The following is an 18,628-nucleotide window of genomic DNA, read 5'->3' on the forward strand; positions in this document are numbered from 1 at the left end:
TCCCTAAGCTGGGGTCTGGGGTGTGACAGGGTTAGTGACCAAACAAAAGCAGGCAGAAAGTGGCAGAAGCAAGATTTATTGGAATTTGGCTCTCAGGTGAAATTCCCAGCACCCTCCTCTTCAGGTCAGAGTGGAGAGCCAGAGAAAATGCACATGGCCCCAGCTGCCCAAGGTCTTTATGGGCCCGAATAGGTGGGGGTTCTGCCGAGTGTTAGGTAGACGTAAAGCTTAGTGGAGTTTTCCTGCCCGTTTGGTCGCTGTTTTGGCACGCTACCCCTTTCCTCAGTCATTTTGTTCCCCCTCATACAGTCGCTCACTACCTACTTGAGGGGCTAAGGCAGGGAGATCGTAGGTTTGAGACCAGCCTCAGCAACTTAGTGAGACCCTGTCCCAATATTAAAAAAAAAAAAAAAAAAAAAAATTGAAAGGACCGGGGATGTAGCTCAGTGGTAAAGCACCTCTGCGTTCAATACCCAGTAACAACAGAATAATAATAAATACAATTCGATTTCTTATGAATTTTGAATAATAATTGTGAAAGGTTTGTTTCCATTTCTAAATTATAAAATTATGCCTTGTTTTCCTTTAGTACTTTTAGTCCTTTCATTTTGATACACATTGTGAAGTATGTATTGAGTTTCATCTACTTTCCAGTGGTTATTATCCAATTGTCCCAACGCCCTTCGTTCAAAGTTCACCCCATTTTTCCAGTAGGCTGAGATACTGTTCGGCATACACTGATGTTTCTATGAACTTGGCTTCATTTCTGAAGTTGTTCTGAACTTGCTACCCTGTGCCTCTGACTCTATTGTCTATTCATGTATCAAACCACTTTCTGGTTTTACTATCTGATACGGGCCAGCTGTCCCCTCACCATGCTGTTCTAGATTGTTATTTTGTCATACAAACTTTGGAATCTACCTGCCTAACCTTAGAAAGTTTTTGTTTGTTTTGTTTTTTAATTAAGGATCCATTGAGCAACTGTCTCTCCTATGTGTTCAAATGAAACCTTTTTCCCTGGGTATTTGTGCCAACATAATAAAACCAAAAGTCGAAATATCATTAACAGGAAATTTTTCTGATATATCAGCAAAAAGGAATTGAAAGAATTATTTCCAAGACTATCAAGGAAGAATTGTTCAATTGATTCAACTGGTAGTGAGAAAGGCCAAACAGCCCTCAGACAATTGCTGGGCAGGATGGTGAGGGAAGCATCGGATTGAAGTCACCCCCAAATTAGTACCTGTCCCGATTTAGGTGGTGGAAACAGGGAAAATTCACTCACACTTTGCTGCCAGAAAAATTAACAAATGCTTACAAAGGCCTGTAATTCAGTCGGAGTTAGGTAAATCTTTAGGATCCTTGTAAATTACTAAATCAAAGTTCCTTCTCTCAAGTATTCATTTGATTCCCTCTAGTCAACCTTTACGCACACATCATTGGGACTATAGAAAATATCAGTTCTAGGCCCACTTCCAGAAACTTAATTCCTCTGAAAATGGAGCCCCGGGACAGCGGCAGTTTTTGAAGGTGAATCCACGCTGTGGCCCAGGTTGGGAGCCCGGTGCCTACCCCACAGGTGTGTGGGCCTATTGCCAGAAGGCAGCGAGTCGGCTCAGGTGTGTGGGCCGCTTCCCTTGATACTGCGAAGGAGCACTGCTCTCCAGAGGGGTGCACAGGCAGCAGCCCTGGAGCCAAGCTCCGGCACCTTAGCAGTCAGGCCGCTGATTTTAGTGCCACAGCCAAGCGCCTTTGCACCTGGAAGTCTCCTAGGTCAAATGACTTTCGTCTCTTCTTCGCTTTGGTGCCGAGGACCGGACCCAGGGCAAGCAGCCTACCACGAACCACTGCCCCAGCCCTGCCTCGTCTGCTGTCATCACTGCTGCATCCAGATCCCAGAACAGTGCCTGACACTCGGTGGACAGTAAGCACCTCTCGGGAACACGCTGCCTTGTCTGATACTGAACCGACAAGGATGAATCCCACCCTGCATCTTCTTCTTCGTAATGTCAGATCGCTGAGCCGTGTTTCCATTCAGGACTTCTTAGTGGGGAGGGCAGAGACCGCTTCACGAGTCTGGGTCGCGGCTGCAGCTCCGCCTCTAAACACCTCCCCTATCCAGCGCCACCAAGTCCTAATAAGGCAGCGCCCACAATCACCTCGGGTCACGTGAGCTCGCCGCCCGACGCGGGGAGGCGAGCCTGTCTTGCGCATGCGCGCAGCTCCGGCGCCCGTTCCTCGGAGAGGCGCAGACTCAGAGCCCTCGCTGCCTCCCTGGCTCCGCCCAGTTCGTTTCCGGGGGCGGGACCAAACTTGGCAAGGACAAAAGGCGGGGCTGGGCTTCGCGCGTGCGCGGAAGACAGCTGAGGGGCGGGGACGTCGCGGCGGGGCTGGCTGGTTTGAGCGTTCAAGGGCAAGATGCAGGTAATCGGGGCAGGTCGCGCGGGGTCTGAAGTCCCCCGCCTCTCGTTTCTCGTGTTGGGTTTGCTCCGGCCGCGGGCTCCAGGCCTGAGAACTGCCGGGCGCCGCCGGCCCGGCGGAGGCCACGCGGCGAGGCCCCGCGCAGGCGCAGTGCGGGAGGGCGGGCGCGGTCCCTGTCGTCCCACTCGCAGCGGGCGGTGTGCTGCTCCCGAATCGCCGGGCTCGGGGGCTGCCCCTGCGTGGGGTTGGCCTCCTCCGAGGTCTCGGTTGATCTGAGTTGCTTCCTCTTAACTCCGCGAGGAAGCGCCCGGGCCGGGGGTCTCGGAGCCATTGCCCGTCTGGGCAGTTGAGTGTTGGAGGAGTGCGGGGCCCGGCCGGCAGGGGGCGCCCGCCGCGCCGACCAGCAGCTTCCTCTCCCCCAACCCCTCAAGGGGTGCAGGTGGGGTGTCTCCCAGTCGGGCTCCCCGGGTTCCGGGTCTGAGCCCCAGTTCCTGCTTATTTTTTTTTTTTTTTCGACAAGCTCTCGCCAAGTATCTCAGGGCCTCGCTAAGTTGCGGAGGCTGGCGACCCTCCTGCCTCAGCCTCCCAAGCCGCTGTGATTTACAGGCATGCGCCTCCATGTCCGGCCTCAATGTTAATTTCTTAAATAAAATAAGAATCCCCTAGTACTTGTGGGGTTTTTGTTTGTGTTATTTGGTAGCCAGAATTTGACAAAAGCCTGAAAAAAGGGAAGAAAATTTCATTGAAATGACTTCTTTTTGTCACTGTCCGAGGGCTTGGAGGGGGTGGCCATTTACAAATATAGCAAGTGGCACAAGCCAGACGCTCTTAAGTGGTGAAGAGAAAGCTTTGGGGCGCCTCTGACCTCATTTGAGGCCTCCATACTCCATACTCGGGCCCCTGCTTTAAGAAGTGACCTGCTGGAAGGGTGCTGTTCATTTTTCTCTCAGTACATCTCAGCAAGGCTGACACGCTGGTGGGCCTGGGGCCACATTGTCCCGTGTCTGCAGCACTCCTTGGGTTCGTATTCCAAACCAAGTCTGAGCTCCATTGGCATCGTTCCTGCCAAACCATGCAGACCTGTGCCTGGGCACTCGGGTTCTGCACTGTGAGCCCACCCTGACATTTGATCCTGCTCTGTCTGGCTGCTCAGCATGGTAGTGTCTTTCTAGACACCGTCCCTCACCTAGGCTTCTGAGGGTCAAGTGAGTAGACACAGGTAAAGACGCGGAAGATTACCCAGCACTTGGGGTTTGATGCAGGCTGACGATTAGGTACCCCCAGGGTCTCAGCCCCTCAGGTTGGGCCTCTAGATCCTTCCAGATGCTGCCACTCTGGGCTTTGAGATGCTCAGAATGTCGCATCTCTGCATTGGGGCCTTTTGTATATGTTGGTCCCTCTGTCTGGAAAGTTACTTCCTGAGTCCCCACCCTCCTCTGCCTGGTTCTGACTCCCCTCAGTTGATTGGTGTATGTCAGTTTTTCTGGTAGGTCCCCGTGACTTTCTAGAACAGCAGCCTGTTCGTCCTCACAGTCGCCACAGCGTTTCCATGTGCAGTCTGTGTGTGTGCTTGTGCACGTCTGTCTCGTCTTGACTCCTGGGTGTTCACCTGCTTTCCTGTTACCTAGCAGTAATTAACGCAGTGATTAAGCATCTGTTTTATGAGTCACTCCAGCCGTTAATGAAAACATAACAGCAGCCACTTCAGAGCCTTGGTTTCCACGTGGCTGCTGATCTGCACGTCACATCCTGATTTTTATTCCTAGACTGGGATGGGGAGGAGGAGGTAGGCAGAAAAGTAGGACAGCGTCTGGGAGTCTTTGACACTCTCAGGGACAGGCCACAGTCGTGGGCTTGAACCCTCCCTCCTGCCACCTCTTTGCCTCGGCCCTCTGTCGCGCGTGGCCCGCCTCACACTGAACTGGGCGCCTCTTACTCTCCGTGTGCTTCGCCCTTCTGTTCCAGGACCCCAACGCAGACACTGAGTGGAATGACATCTTACGCAGGAAGGGCATCCTGCCCTCGAGGGACGACCTGAAGGACCTGGAGAAGGAGGTGGAGGAGGAGGAGCAGCGGGCCCTCCAGCAGTCAGTGGGTGAGCCGGCTGGTCTCCTTCCTGGGTCTCGGTCCGGGAAGTTTCCCGAGCCTCCGCTGCTGCAGTACAGGAGCCTCTGAGCTGGCGGCATCCCTGTCTGTGGCCCTCAGGACAGCCACAGGTGTCCCTGGCCATCACTTTCCAAGGCCGTAGAGTTGGGGGACCCCAGGGCTGCCTGTGTCCTGTGAGTCCCAGACGTTCTTGTCCGTGATTGGCGGGGTGGTGGAGTTGCTCGCTGTTCGTGTTCTCCTGAGGTCGTGGGTCACATTTACTGGTCTTTGTGGTTTGGTTCAGCACATCAGAGTGAGACAACTTCATTTGCTTTAAAATGTTCGCAGTCTGCGGGTCGAGGGGCTTTTCTTGATTGGACCCCTCAGGCTGCTGGTGCGTGTGCGCCCAGTCCCCCCGAGTGAGTCTCTGGTGAGGCCCGGGCATCTCCATCGCCAAGGTTCAGGCTTTCTGAGCTTGCTAGTGTGCCAGGCACGTCGGTCACAGGGACAGTACTTTGTCCCCAGCATGCATGGAGGAGAAGGGTTTATTAGAGCGCATGCAGCCTGGCCCGGCGAATGCCCCTGTCTCAGGCTGTCCTGCCGCTGGGATTCGTGGTGCCCGCTCGTGAGCTGCCCTCGGGAACACCCCTGCTGCGACCGGAAGGGGGCTGGGGGGGCGGGAGGGAGCAGGAAGTTCTAGAGACGTCACCCTCTCAGAGAGGCGTGACGCCCACAGACCTGAGGAGATGAAGGTGACCTTTGAGTGAAGACCTGAAGGTGAGGTGACTACCCCGACAGGTAGGGCCTGGCCTCGGGCTCTGAGGACAGTGAGTTCAGCAAGGTGCTAGGGGCCAACTGCTGAGGTCCCAGTGTCCCCAGCACAGGCCTTGGCCTTTCTGGCCAGTGAGGTGGCGGTCGTGAGGGCCGGAAGAGTGACCGTTTTCACAGCTCTCCCTGTCGCTGCCCTGCTGTGCGTGGACTTGGGGGCGGGTGGGACAAGAAGCAGCAAGACTGAAGTCCATGGTCTGGACCAGCGTCATGGTGCCAGCGTTGTGCCAGCGGGAGAAGTGTCAGCGTGGTCATCGACAGGGTTTGGTGCGAGGGAGCCAGGAGACGGGCGAGCGGCCTGAGGGTGGGTGGGTGACCCGGCCGAGGTGTGGGGGAGCAGTAGGGAGCTCAGGCAGGCAGCTGGGCTGGAGGCGCCTTGGGACCGTCAGCAGACCCGGAGTGTCCACAGCCTTGAGATCAGGCGCCAGGAGGGGCACAGGTGGAGAGAGGAGCCGAGAACCAGCCCTGGGGACTTTAGTCACCCGGGGTCAGAGTGGGAGGGCCACCGAGGTGGTAGGAGGGGAGCCCCTGGAAGCCAGGGGAGCCAGTGACGGCTTGGGCCAGATTCATTATCAAGAAGTGGAGGCCATTGCGCCCTTGATAAGAGTGCAGAGGGGCAGCGCCAGCCTCGCTTGATGTCAGGAAGTAAGAGTATTCATGACAACGAAAATGAGGTGCAGGCTTCATAGCCGTTGGCTACAGGAAACAGTAGAGGCATCTGTCACCATAAGACAAGACAAGAAGTGTGGCAGGGTCACCTTCAGCTCCGGGAGCCGCGTGCGTGGGGAAGACCCTGGCGTCTGCCCGGCTCGCTGGGTGCTAGGACGAGTCTTGGCAGCGCAGCCCACCAGCATACAGCCTGGGGGATGAGGCGCAGACGGCTCTCGCAGGGACGTGGGAGACGGCCAGCCAGCAGAGAGCAGCGTCGGTCTGTCTGTCAGCACCCTTGTTGTCGTCATTTCTGGTGACAGGCCTGGAGTAATTTTGTTCTGGTGGGCTGGGGTGGTCTTCTGGTGGTGTGTGCATGACTTCAGGAGAAAAGCGAAGGGAACACCCGGAGAGATGGCTTGTTGTTCACCTTCTCAATTTCTCTCTCTGCCTGCGTAACTGAGCTCAGTGAAGAGGTACGACGAGATGACTCTGGAGGAGCTGGAGGATAACGAAGACGAATTCAATGAGGAGGACGAACGGGCTATCGAAATGTACAGGTTGGTGCCACCCCGAGCCACCGTTTCTTTGTATTTTGCACGTGATAAAGCGGGTGCCTCTGAAAAAAATTTCCAGTGGAGATAAGGTTTGGAAAAGACCATAATTAAACATTGATATCGTTCATCCCAGTGAAGTGATCCCAGACTGTAGGCACGAGGCCCATGAGCCCAGATCACCCCAGGGGGCGCCTCCTGAGAGGTGGGTGTGTGCGCTTGTGTATGGAGGACCTTTCTTCTCTCTTCCTCCCTTGTGTAGGCAGCAAAGGCTGGCTGAGTGGAAAGCGACCCAGCTGAAGAATAAGTTTGGAGAAGTCTTGGAGATCTCGGGAAAGGATTATGTTCAAGAAGTTACAAAAGCCGGTGAGGGCTTGTGGGTGGTCTTACACCTTTACAAGCAAGGGTGAGCGCCTGTTCCACGTGTTCTATGAACTGTTGCTTAGAATTTGTCTTGAATGTGCATGAGGCTTAATATCAGAGGTTTTAGGTTTTGTTTTTCACTAACATTCTGTTTTTATTGCTGTTTTGCCTAAAACTTAGTTCGTCATCTTAAGGCTTTCAAATTAATTCACATAAGTGCCTTTGTTAAAGTGTGGGATGAAGATTTCATTTTCCTGTATTAGCAATGATTCCTGAAGGGAAAGGAGAAACACTGGAGAGTGATAGTGGCCAGTGATACTAGCTCGTGTGCCTGTGAGTGCAGAACAACAGATCCCACCCTTCTGCACAACCGCAACGCACCGGTAAAACATACGGAGAGAGAAAGATGTGGCTCCCAAGTTACTCGTCCCTCTCGAGGAATGAGTTCCAAAGTGCCACGTGCCCAGTCACTCCGTAGATGGCAAGGGTGTCCTGGACAGCGATGGTCTGTACTTAGAGATGCCCTGCGCCTCTGGTGTTTCTCGCCTGCCCAGTCTTGTTCTAAACTAGAGCTCAGTGCTTGTTGAGCAAGCCTTTAAAGCAGGCTTGCTTTCTGACCTGTTCCATTCTAAATCTTCAGTGTTCTTGAAACCTTACAGAATGATATAGCAATTGTCTTTTACATTGAAGTCAGTTTTCTGAATTATTGTCGGATCCAATTAAATTGGACTTTGGATTTTGAGGTCTTCATTCTCCCTAAACTTATTAGAAAGTTTTTTAAAAGTGCAAATTCAAGCCAGGTGTAGTAGCACATGCCTGTGATCCCAGCAACTTGGGAGGCTGAGGAAGGAGGATTGCAGGTTTGAGGCTAACCTGGGCAATTTAGTGAGACCCTGTCTCAAAATAGAAAATAAGAAGGGCTGGGGGTGGAGTGCCCCCGGATTCAATCTCCATTACCAAAACCAAACTGAACACAAACGTGGGCTCTTCCAGCTGGTAGCAAGCTGCTCGTACGGCTACCCTGAGGCCTTCCGTGAGTGAGAGGAGGTTGAGCTTTGCTCTGTCCAGGCAGAATCACAGCCGCTTCTGTTTTCTCTTTCTGGGTTGTAGGATTCCTCTCTGTGCCCTGATAAACCAACACCTGAGTGGACTTGCCAGGAAGTTTCCTGATGTCAAATTTGTCAAAGCCATTTCAACCACCTGCATACCCAACTATCCCGATAGGAACCTGCCCACGGTGTTCGTCTACCTGGAAGGTGACATCAAGGCTCAGTTCATCGGGCCTCTGGTGTTCGGCGGCATGACCCTGACGAGCGAGGGTAAGGGCTCGGAGGCAGGCGAGCGCGAGCGGGAGGAGGCCTTTCTGTCGGAGGGAGCGCCCGTCTCCTCACCTCGTCCTGCGGTTGGGAAGCTCACCTTCCTGTGTGGGTGATGGTTAAATGGGAAGGAGCACATGGCCTCTCGTCCTAGAGGAGTCGCAGCAGGTCACAGTGGAGTGGACAGACCTGGCTCATGGTGACAGCCAGCGTATTTCCTCTTTCTCTGCAGTCGGATGTTTTAAGTTGTAGCTCAAGATCACGGCCTTTGTTTTTTATTTAATTCATGATTTATGGGTGATACTTGCCTGTGTGTGTGTGTGTGTGTAGAAATATTTTCTCAGTTGAATATCTTAGGAGCTTTTAAATCTTAATTTTAATTCTGCCTCTTAGTTCTGGAAGGTGTTTGTGTCCTTCCCGCCTCTTGCACATGGAGTTATCAAAGTGTATATTCACACGTGAGAGGAACCTGAGGCCAGAGGCACTGCTGCAAAGTAAAATTCTTTATGTCTTTACCGAAATAATATATCCTGTCGTACTTTACTGGTTAGCAGAAATTGTATTTAAACATGACTTAAAGTACTTTGCCACTGCAATATTTGGGAATAATACACATGTAGACACATGTATAAGATTCATTACTTACACATTATTCCAGTGTTCAAAGACATATAATATTTCAAACTAATAAACATCTAATTTTGACCTTTTTTGATCTTACCCTGAAGGGAGATAGGTGTATATCTTAGTTCCCTTTCCATTGCTGTAACAGGATACCTGAGGCTTAGTGCTTCATAAAGGAAAAAGATTTATTTTGGCTCATGGGTCTGAAGGCTGGGAAGTTCAAGAGCATGCTTGGCACCAGCATCTGCCTGGCTTCTGGTGACAACTTTGTGCCGTGTCATATCAGTGCAGAGAAGTGACAGGAAGGAGCATGTGTGTGAGAGAATGAGGGCAGGGGTGACTGGCTGACTCGGGACATCTAATCCATTCCGCAAGAACCAGTGTAACCTCGAGAGAGACCTCGGTCCCTCCTAGAGGCCCCATTCCCCAGCCCTGCTGCACTGGCACCCACGTTTCAACGTGAGTTTTGGTGGTGTCAAACCACACCTGCACCATAGCAGTGTACAATCACAGCTGTGGTCTGTATTCCTAGAAAAAAGTCTTATTTGAGAATAAGTGAACTTAATGTGGAACAGATGTGTGTGTGTGTGTGATTCTTGAGTCAAGAATCAGAAATCTTTTAAGTTTGTTCAAAGAAATTTCTTGAATTTTCCCAACAGCATTGTTCTGGCAGATTTCACACGTGCTGTGCATCTGATGAGCTGAGGCTGTGTGTTAGGCCCCCAGACCCGCTCATCTTCCAGCTAGGGTCGCCCCTCCCACCAGCATCTCTCCCTTCCTCCTCCACCCTGGTGGCTGGTCTGCTCTGCTTTAAGGACTGCTGTAAATCAACGCAGGCTTCAGTGAAACGGGCCGTGAGGCTTCAGTGGATATGCACGGTTAAGAGAGTCTGCGCTGACTGCCGTCCAGCCACACTGTGGTTTTAGCAGCTCCTGGGTGGTCCCTTTGTTCCGCCTGGCTTCTTGGATGACTTTGCTCATGAGGTCTTACCCTTGTGGAGTTCCTCTGATGACAGGCAGGAATACAGGGACCGGGGCTTTTTGGTCACTGATTGTTTTATTTAATATCATTTCAAACAATTGTGCCGTTCCTAGGGTGCCACCACAGCTGTCTGCTGACCTTGGATGGGATGTTGGACATGGAGCCGAGAAATTCTAATTCACTAGCGGTAGACTCAGTGGTCAGGTTGCCCGCAGGCCTGAGGAGGCTCTTTCCTGCCCATTCCTGGGGAGGGTCCTGGCTGGAGACTGGTAGCTGGAGTAACCTTCATGCAGGTCCAGGTTTATGCTCGGTCCTCATTCCATATCATCTGGAAAATGAAAATCTTGCGTGATTTTGTTTTTCTTAAAGGTCTGATTTTCCTCCTCCTTCTGACATCTTAAAATTGTGGCACTAAAGTTGCCACCAAATCTGATGGTTGTGCTTTCTGCTCAGTGAAGCTCGGTGGGCCTGGGTGAGGGACAGTGTGGCTCAGGGCCTCACGCCCTCTGCTCTCTTCCTCCCCAGAGCTGGAGTGGAAGTTGTCGGAGTGCGGAGCTGTCAGGACGGACCTGGAGGAGAACCCCAGGAAGCCCCTCCAAGACGCACTGCTGTCCTCAGTGCGGTGCTCTGTTCCCACGAGGAGGAACAGTGACTCCGAGGGAGACTAAGCCACGGCTGGCGTGATTCGCTGAATATCCTTGATGTGACAAATCAACTGAATTATTGTTATTGTTTTTTTTAAAGAATAAAGAGCTGGCCTGTGCCTGTAGTGCCAGGTACCGAGGAGGCTGGGGAGGATGGCAGAGCCCAAGTCGAGACGCGTCTGGGCAACTGGCGAGGCCCCTCTGAGAACAGATAAGAAAGAAGCGAGCAGAATGAACCCTTTGGTTTTAAGCCTTTTTATGATTATGTTCTGTATATTGTACATTTTAGAAATAATCATTGCTGGGAAGTCTATTCAATGTCTTGGCACTTTTAAAAAAAAAATAGCATTTTTTTATAAAAAAAATCAGAACCTGTTTCTGGTATGGCAGATATGTCTGTTTTTCCACTTACATTTTAAGTAAGCCATAAAACTATGTGTTCTCTATTTTTTTATGTGTGATTATGTAAAAAGGATATGAGGTTTTTTTAAAAAATGTGAATAAATGGTAGTGGAAAAATCACGAACTAAGCTTTATAGTTACATTATATATTTGATAAATCGATCAACAATTATCAACATATATGATGATCTTCAGGGAAAAATCTTTGTTTTATCCTGCTGAGAATAAACAGACAATTCTTGCAAAACGTTTTATCAAAGCAGTAACTGACAGGTTTTGATTTACTGTCATTTCTTCAAGTGTTTTTTTTCTAGTTAAAATAATGTTTACCTCAGACTGTTGAGATAGCAGGTAATCTTGATTACTGTAAAAGGCCACATTAAATTCTTTTTTGGAAATAAAACTTAAGCACTCACATAAATAAATAGTCTCAGTCAATCAATAAAAAAAATCAAGGTGTTTTGCGAACTGGAACCTTAAAATGTATCACTTCCTGTCAAATCAACATTGATAACAGAAAAATAAGGGGAAATATCCTCCCGTGTTTGTTTTGGATGGTGCAGCACTTAATGCTGGTCCACATCTCAAACAGCGGAGAATCGGAGCAGAGTTCTTGCAGATCAGGCGGTGAAAGTCCTTTTGCTCGGATTCAAGGAGTGGCAGGCAGCTGTGCCTGTTGACCTTAGAAGTGCTGGCGCTCGTCCTGTGGACCAGCGCTGCCCACGGGAACGCGCTCAGCGAACCTGGAGAGCTGGTCTTGGAACTTCAGCTGCGGGGTGACAGCCTGGAGAGTCGTGTCTCGTGGCACCAGCGCCAGGTTTATAGGACAGCTGGCACTTCAGCTTCTCTGCGGGAGCTGACGTGTATTGTTTGGCGGGTGAAGAATAGGGGCCCCGTCTGTGCCGCAGCTCGAATGTGCACACTTCCCAGGAGAAGGCTGTGTGGGCTCGCAGTGTCCTCAGTGATGGAGAGCCGCAGGCCCGGGTGGGAGCCGATTCCAAGTACCTGGCCACTTTGATTAACCGCGAACACTGCCCACAATCTCGCCTTGGTGCCCGATGAGGCCCTCAGCTGGCGCACAGCCTAAGCTCAGATGCCCATGACCTTGGCTAATGAAGCCTTCTGTGCTCACACTGCGGCTGGAACCTAGGCAGCTGTCAGTCATGTGGCCGAACTTTGTTTAGATGAAGAACAGTATCTTTATCCTAAAATTGGGACTATGATTTTGAATCTCACCTGCCAGTACCTGCAGGTTAGTGAAATCTTGGCCGTGTCTGACCATGTAAGGTCTTCCTTCTGTTTCCTTCGGTGCATTAGAGATGTCACAGGTGACGGCCTTAATCATCTGTTGGTTGATTAAGTCCAAAGGCCAAACATTGTGACCAAAGAAACTCCAGAATACCTGTGAGCTGTGCTCAGGAGCTGGGAGCTTTGCTGTTGTGAGTGAAAGAGCTGACCAGAACAACTGTAGAGGAGGGAGGTCTTATTTAGGGGCTCAGTTCTAGAGGTCTCAGTTCATAAGAGGCTGGCTCCTTTCCTCGGGGCTCAAAGTAAGGCTGGACGTCATGGTGGAAGAGTGTGGCAGAGGGAAGCAGCTCATGTGATGATCAGGCAGCAGAACTTTCTCAGACATGTTCAGGCGTGGATTTTTGTCATCCATCCCCTTCATGCGTACGTGACAAGGGAAGTGAAATAAAATAAACTGGGTAATGGATCAGTGTCCTCTGGGTCCAGCTCTGATGCCTTTCCTGCTAGTTTTAACGCTTGATCCTACCAGAAGGTGGCGCACAAAGACAACTCAATGGCAATGACAACCTTCAGGTACTCCCTGACCTCAGAGACCCCAAAAGTGAGCGGGGAGTGAGTGTGTTTAGAGTTGAGGACACGATGCAAGGTGGTTCTCTCACAGCGGGTGAGGTGTGTCAGGGTCTTTCCACGTGACCACTCTAGCCACTTTTAATTTTGGAAGCAGATCATGAACTCTCAGAATGCTTACTGTTAAATATTTAGGATGCTGAACATACCAACTTCCTAGTAAGAAAAATGCTATCACTAGTCCTTAAATACATGTTAAAGTGAACACAGTTTTTAAAGAAAAATAAACATCCGTGCTTCCTTTGGGTATGTCACTTTCTCTGAGATGATTCAGAAAAATTAAACATTTATGTTTATCGTAAGTTGTACTTAGTAAAAAGCTGAATAATTAACAAACGAATCTTTTTGTCTTACAGTATTATAGAAAAGCATGAAACCTTTACAACTGCTTCCCTTTCTGGGATTTGAGACACTAAGATGAAACTCTCTAACGTGCACACACACACACACATACACACTATTTGCAGTTAACTAGTTCAAGTCAAGGTAGATCCGTCACCTCCCGGTCATCTCTCATACTGATTCTGATTTGTTTACTAACCCTACTGGGAACACAGAATGGGAAATCCAGCACACTTGGCCCTTATATATCTTTTTTTTTTTAAATTTATTTTTATTGTAAACAAATGGGATACATGTTTCTGTTTGTACATGAAGTAAAGGCGTACCATTTGTGTAATCATACATTTACCTAGGGTAATGGTGTTTGAGTCATTCTGTTATTTTTTCCTTCCTCCCCATCCCTCCCACCCCTCTTTTCCCTCTATACAGTCCCTCCTTCCTCCATTCTTGCCCCCCTTCCACCCCCATTATGTGTCATCATCCGCTTATCAGCGAGATCATTAGGTTTTTTGAGATTGACTTATCTCACTTAGCACGATATTCTCCAATTTCATCCATTTGCCTGCAAATGCCATAATTTTATCATTCTTTATGGTGGAGTAATATTCCATTGTGTATATATACCACAGTTTCTTTATCCATTCATCAATTGAAGGGCATCTAGGTTGGTTCCACACTCTGGCTATTGTGAATTGAGCAGCAATGAACATTGATGTGGCTGTATCTCTGTAGTATGCTGATTTTAAGTCCTTTGGGTATAGGCCAAGGAATAGGATAGCTGGGTCAAATGGTGGTTCCATTCCAAGTTTTCTGAAGAATCTCCACACTGCTTTCCAGAGTGGCTGCACTAATTTGCAGCCCCACCAGCAATGTATGAGCGTACCTTTTCCCCACATCCTCGCCAACACCTGTTGTTGCTTGTGTTCTTAATAATCGCCATTCTAATTGGGGTGAGACGGAATCTTAGGTAGTTTTAATTTGCATTTCTCTTATTACTAAAGATGGTGAACATTTTTTCATATATCTGTTGATTGCTTGTACATCTTCTGTGAAGTGTTTGTTCATTTCCTTAGCCCATTTGTTGATTGGGTTATTTGCATTCTTGGTGTAGAGTTTTTTGAGTTCTTTTATATATTCTGGAAATTAGTGCCCTATCTGAAGTATGAGTGGCAAAGATATTCTCCCCCTCTGTAGGCTCTCTCTTCACATTACTGATAGTTTCCTTTGCTGAGAGAAAGCTTTTTAGTTTGAATCTATCCCAGTTATTGATTTTTGCTTTTATTTCTTGTTGGCACTTACATTTCTTGATAGCAGTTTTCCCTCCCTCCCTCCCTCCCTCCCTCCCTCCCTCCCTTCCTTCCTTCCTTCCTTCCTTCCTTCCTTCCTTCCTTCCTTCCTTCCTTCCTTCCTTCCTTCCTTCCAGGGATTGAACCCAGGGGTGTTTAACCATTGAGCCACATCCCAGCCCCTTTTATTTTGAGACAGGGTCTCAGTAAGTTTCTTAAGACCTTGATAAATCGCTGAGGCTAATAAGAAAAATGCTATCACTAGTCCTTAAATACATGTTAAAGTGAACACAGTTTTTAAAGAAAAATAAACATCCGTGCTTCCTTTGGGTATGTCACTTTCTCTGATATGATTCAGAAAAATTAAACATTTATGTTCATCATAAGTTGTACTTAGTAAAAAGCTGAATAATTAACAAACTGATCTTTTTGCCTCAAAGTGTAATAGAAAAGCATGAAACCTTTACAACTTCGGAGTTAAGAACTTCGAAGCATATATTGGTTTATAATTGAATCTGAAGCTGCATTGATCTTCACAAATCCATCTCTGAGACTTGATCACCTCTTGTTAATCAAGGATATTGTTGAAAATGTCAGGCTGAGAACTAGACCCTGAGACCCAGGGTGACCCCAAATTACCTCAAAAGAACTGACCTTCTTAAACCAATGGCTTCAACTCCGTCTATCTGTGATGGTCTGACAGATCTGACTCCATGAGAACGTTATCGGCCAGACTCTAAGGGAAATGACTAAACAGGCTCCATTTTGCTCTGAGACTCCATGTTATGTAGGAAATAAGCTTCTCCCATGGGAACACCCCACCTCTGTGCCCATCATCAGTCACTTGGTGTGACATGTTTAATAATATACAATGGCAACTCCTATGTAGTAAAAAATTGCTCTCTTGATCCCTATTGCTCCTAAACAATGTACCATGTGAACAGTGATTGTGTGGATGTTAGCAACCATTCTTTAGTTTGTACCTAGGTAAGGGTCATTTTGACCCACGTCCCCCTCTGTCGATGATCTCATGATGTTAGTTTGTAATTTCCAAATCATAGCAACAGACACTTATGATTGATGGGATTTTTGGTATAAGAACCCCTACAACCCTGTGGTCGGGGCTGTTCTCCCAATAGCCATTTTTTGGGGCATTGTGTGAGACAGTCAGTCGGCCAGCTTAATAAAGACTCTCAAGTTTGGACTTCTCAGTAGTGATCAGTCTGTTCTTAAGTTGCGCCCCATAACACTATCGTCACGTGCAGCAGAGCTTGGGAGACTCACGATGCCCTTAAAGTGAGTCTCACTCGCCAGTGTGGTGGGGCACGCCTGTAATCCCAGCTGTTTGGGAGGCTGAGGCAGGAGGATCACAAGTTCAAATCCAGCCTGAGCAACTTAGTGAGGCCCTAAGCAACTCACTGAAACCCTGTCTCAAAATAAAAACCAAAATAGGGCTGGGGCTGGGGCTCAGTGGTTGAGTGCCCCTGAGTTCAGTCCTCAGTAACCACCCCCCACCAAAAAAAGAGCGAGTCTCACTCTCCTGAGCCTCAGTTTTCTCCTTTGTAAAAGGAATTCATTCCATGTGATTGTTGTGTTGTGAGGATCAAATAAACTAAGACTTACAAATTACTAAGAAGTCTTTTTTTATTTTTTTGCTTGGCTGTTGTAACAATAGTAATCATTTGCAACTTGAGATTAATTGCTTGGTCTAGCACTTGTGATTTTTCAACTGTGCCTTGCACAATCCAGAAACTTCCAGTTTTTCAGTACAGATTGGGGGAGAATCTTAAAATACATCTTTCAACATTCTCATCTGGGGAACTGCGTGTAGTTTTCTTCCCTTTTGCATCTCTACCATTACTTGATATAATCTATTACAAATGGTCTAATCTATTTTTCCTGTATTTTCCCATGTTTTCTTAGGGTGTAAGGAAATGCCCTTCTCTCTCTCTCCGGCTCATCTTTTGCTCCTGGTGTCCTATTGGGAGCTGTCTTTCAGTACAAAGCACGGAGGCCTTTAAGTCCTCACGTCTCGTGGACACTTTCCACTTTTCGAGCTTGCTGGCTTCCAGGTTCCACGTGGATTAAATGCTGCTTTTTTCCTTTTGCACTGGCTTCTCTTTGTCCAAAGCCATGACTGCACCATGGCTTCCCGGGTCCCCCTCACTGTTCATCAGTGTGGACAGACCCGCCCGCTAACTGACAGACAGGACGCTGACCTGAAAGGAGAGAGGGGGTCGGAGCAGTATCAGGCCACCGTGGGGGTCACACTTCAGTCTTCAGGGATCCAAAGACGGTCCTCCTTTTAAGTTGGGACTCCTTTTAGGACCCTGTTGGCATATGGCCTCGTCCAGAGAGCAGGAGGGGGTCGCTGGGGTTCAAGGCGCATTTTCGCCTTTTCATCCTGTTAGAGGGAATGTGAGCCAGGGTGGGGCCTGATGGGCCAGGCAGGGAGCAGAGGGAAGGGTCCCTGGACTCGGGGACCCTCCCAGTCTGCACCATCTTCCCTCCCTGGCCCCGGCAGGTCCTGCTGCTCATATTCTAACATCTGGACAGTGGGGAGTCTCTGTGTCCCTGGATACCTGTCTGCGCTCCCATCAACGAACAGTGGACAGGGAGGGACTCTCCTGGAAATGAATTCTAAACCATAGAGGAGAGCCGTCCAAGGATTCTGCAAGGGCGAACCTTCTGTCAAACACAGGCGGTCCTGCCTGGGCAGGGTGCATGCCTGTGACCCCAGCAGCTCGGGAGGCTGAGGCAGGAGGATTGCTAGTTCAAGGCCGGCCTCAGCAACTTAGCAAGGCCCTAAGCAACTTAGCAAGACCCTGTCTCAGGATGAAACATAAAAAGGGCTGGGGAGGTGGCTTCGTGGTTAAGCGCCCCTAGGTCAATCCTTGGTACCAAAAAACCAACCAACAAACAAAATGTATAAATAATAAATGGCATTTCCCCCCACCCCGGGACTCTCCCAGTGTCCTCTTGCTTTTGTGACCTTCCAGAGTTCTTATCCTAAACCCAACAAACACACACAAATAAGAGATAAAGGATCAAAGACAAAGAAGGAGCAGAGGAAGGGAGGAAAGAATCAGTGCTGTCTGCAGGTCTTGTTCTGGCAATTATTTTAAGGCTAATGAATTTATCTCCTCAGCCAATAGAGCGGAGGGTGAGTGAGGGGCTGGCTGTGTCACTCAGACTTTTGTTTGAAAGGATCAAAGAGAAGCTTTCCTTAATTCTGGATGGACACCTGGAGTGGGGAGACTTTGCACCATCGAATGGCACCCAATCAGGATTGACCCGTGACTCCAGGAAAGCCTTTGAAATGGCAGAAGCAAATGTAGAAGGCTCTGCGGCATTTTCCTTTATTGATCGGGATGAGTTTAAGGAAGCAAGAGGTCCAGCCCCTCTGAGCTCCTGCAGGCCACTGTCCCGCGGTGTCCTCTTTTGGAGACAGCAGGCCTGCTGAGCAAGCACACAAGGACTCAGTGTGTACCCAAATAAAATCAGTGCGGAGGGGGGGGGCCGGCGGCTGAAGAAGCAATCTCGGGCTGCCTGCCTTTTGCAGAGATGTAAATTAACCCCTGCCTGGGGCCTGCGAGAAATCGGGTCAAGAGGCAGCTCTGAAAGATGCTTCGTGAACCTGCCCTTTCCTAGAGAAATGGCGCATTTTTATTCCGTTTTCCTCAAGGTGGGCAAAATGGGCAGTTGTCCCTAGAGCCCCAGATCACCCCCAGCAAGGCAGGGCAAACACGAACAGGATGCTGCGTGGACACTGGAGTCTGGAGAGGGAGTTGGTGTATGAAGTTTAGGCCAAGAAAGACTGAGAGCAGGTACTCAATTCGAATGCTGTTTGCTGCTTGGTAGCTGCGTGACCTTGGGCAAGTGACAACCTATCTGAGCTCCAGTTTCCTCAACGTATGATCTAGACAACACTAGTGTGGATTTCACAGGGTTGTTATAAAATGGATGCTTCAGTATAAATTAATATTCGTGTCTCACTTAGAATAGGGCTTTGTGCGCAGCAAGCACTAGTAAATTCATCGGCCAGACCTGGAGTCGCAGTTAGTAAACCAAGACACCCTTCCCTCACGCTGACCAGTTCCACGGATCAAGACCCAATAAGCATGGCTTGCCTGTGTTGGCACTGTGTCCACTTCCGTGAGGAAGACCCGCAAGACTGGCAGGGACCTGCAAGGCTGGGGCTGTGTCCTCCCCCACGTGCCTGGGGCCAGGCGGCCTGGCTAGGGCAGTGGGAACTGTCA

The 18,628-nt window shown here is 49.3% G+C and overlaps 1 protein-coding gene across 1 annotated transcript; it reads left to right on the top strand.

Moving 5' to 3' along the window:
* Nucleotides 1–2,328: 2,328 nt before the first annotated feature.
* PDCL3 (phosducin like 3) lies at nucleotides 2,329–11,311 on the top strand. The gene is made up of 6 exons (XM_079110024.1): nucleotides 2,329–2,424; nucleotides 4,387–4,516; nucleotides 6,452–6,542; nucleotides 6,799–6,942; nucleotides 8,010–8,218; nucleotides 10,346–11,311. Exons 1-6 carry the CDS (start codon nucleotides 2,419–2,421, stop codon nucleotides 10,486–10,488), a joined length of 723 nt encoding a protein of 240 aa, XP_078966150.1. The 5' UTR covers nucleotides 2,329–2,418; the 3' UTR covers nucleotides 10,489–11,311.
* Nucleotides 11,312–18,628: the final 7,317 nt, after the last annotated feature.

This window comes from Sciurus vulgaris, assembly GCF_902686455.1.
Source record: "Sciurus vulgaris genome assembly, chromosome: 14".
In the NCBI taxonomy this organism is placed as follows: domain Eukaryota; kingdom Metazoa; phylum Chordata; class Mammalia; order Rodentia; family Sciuridae; genus Sciurus; species Sciurus vulgaris.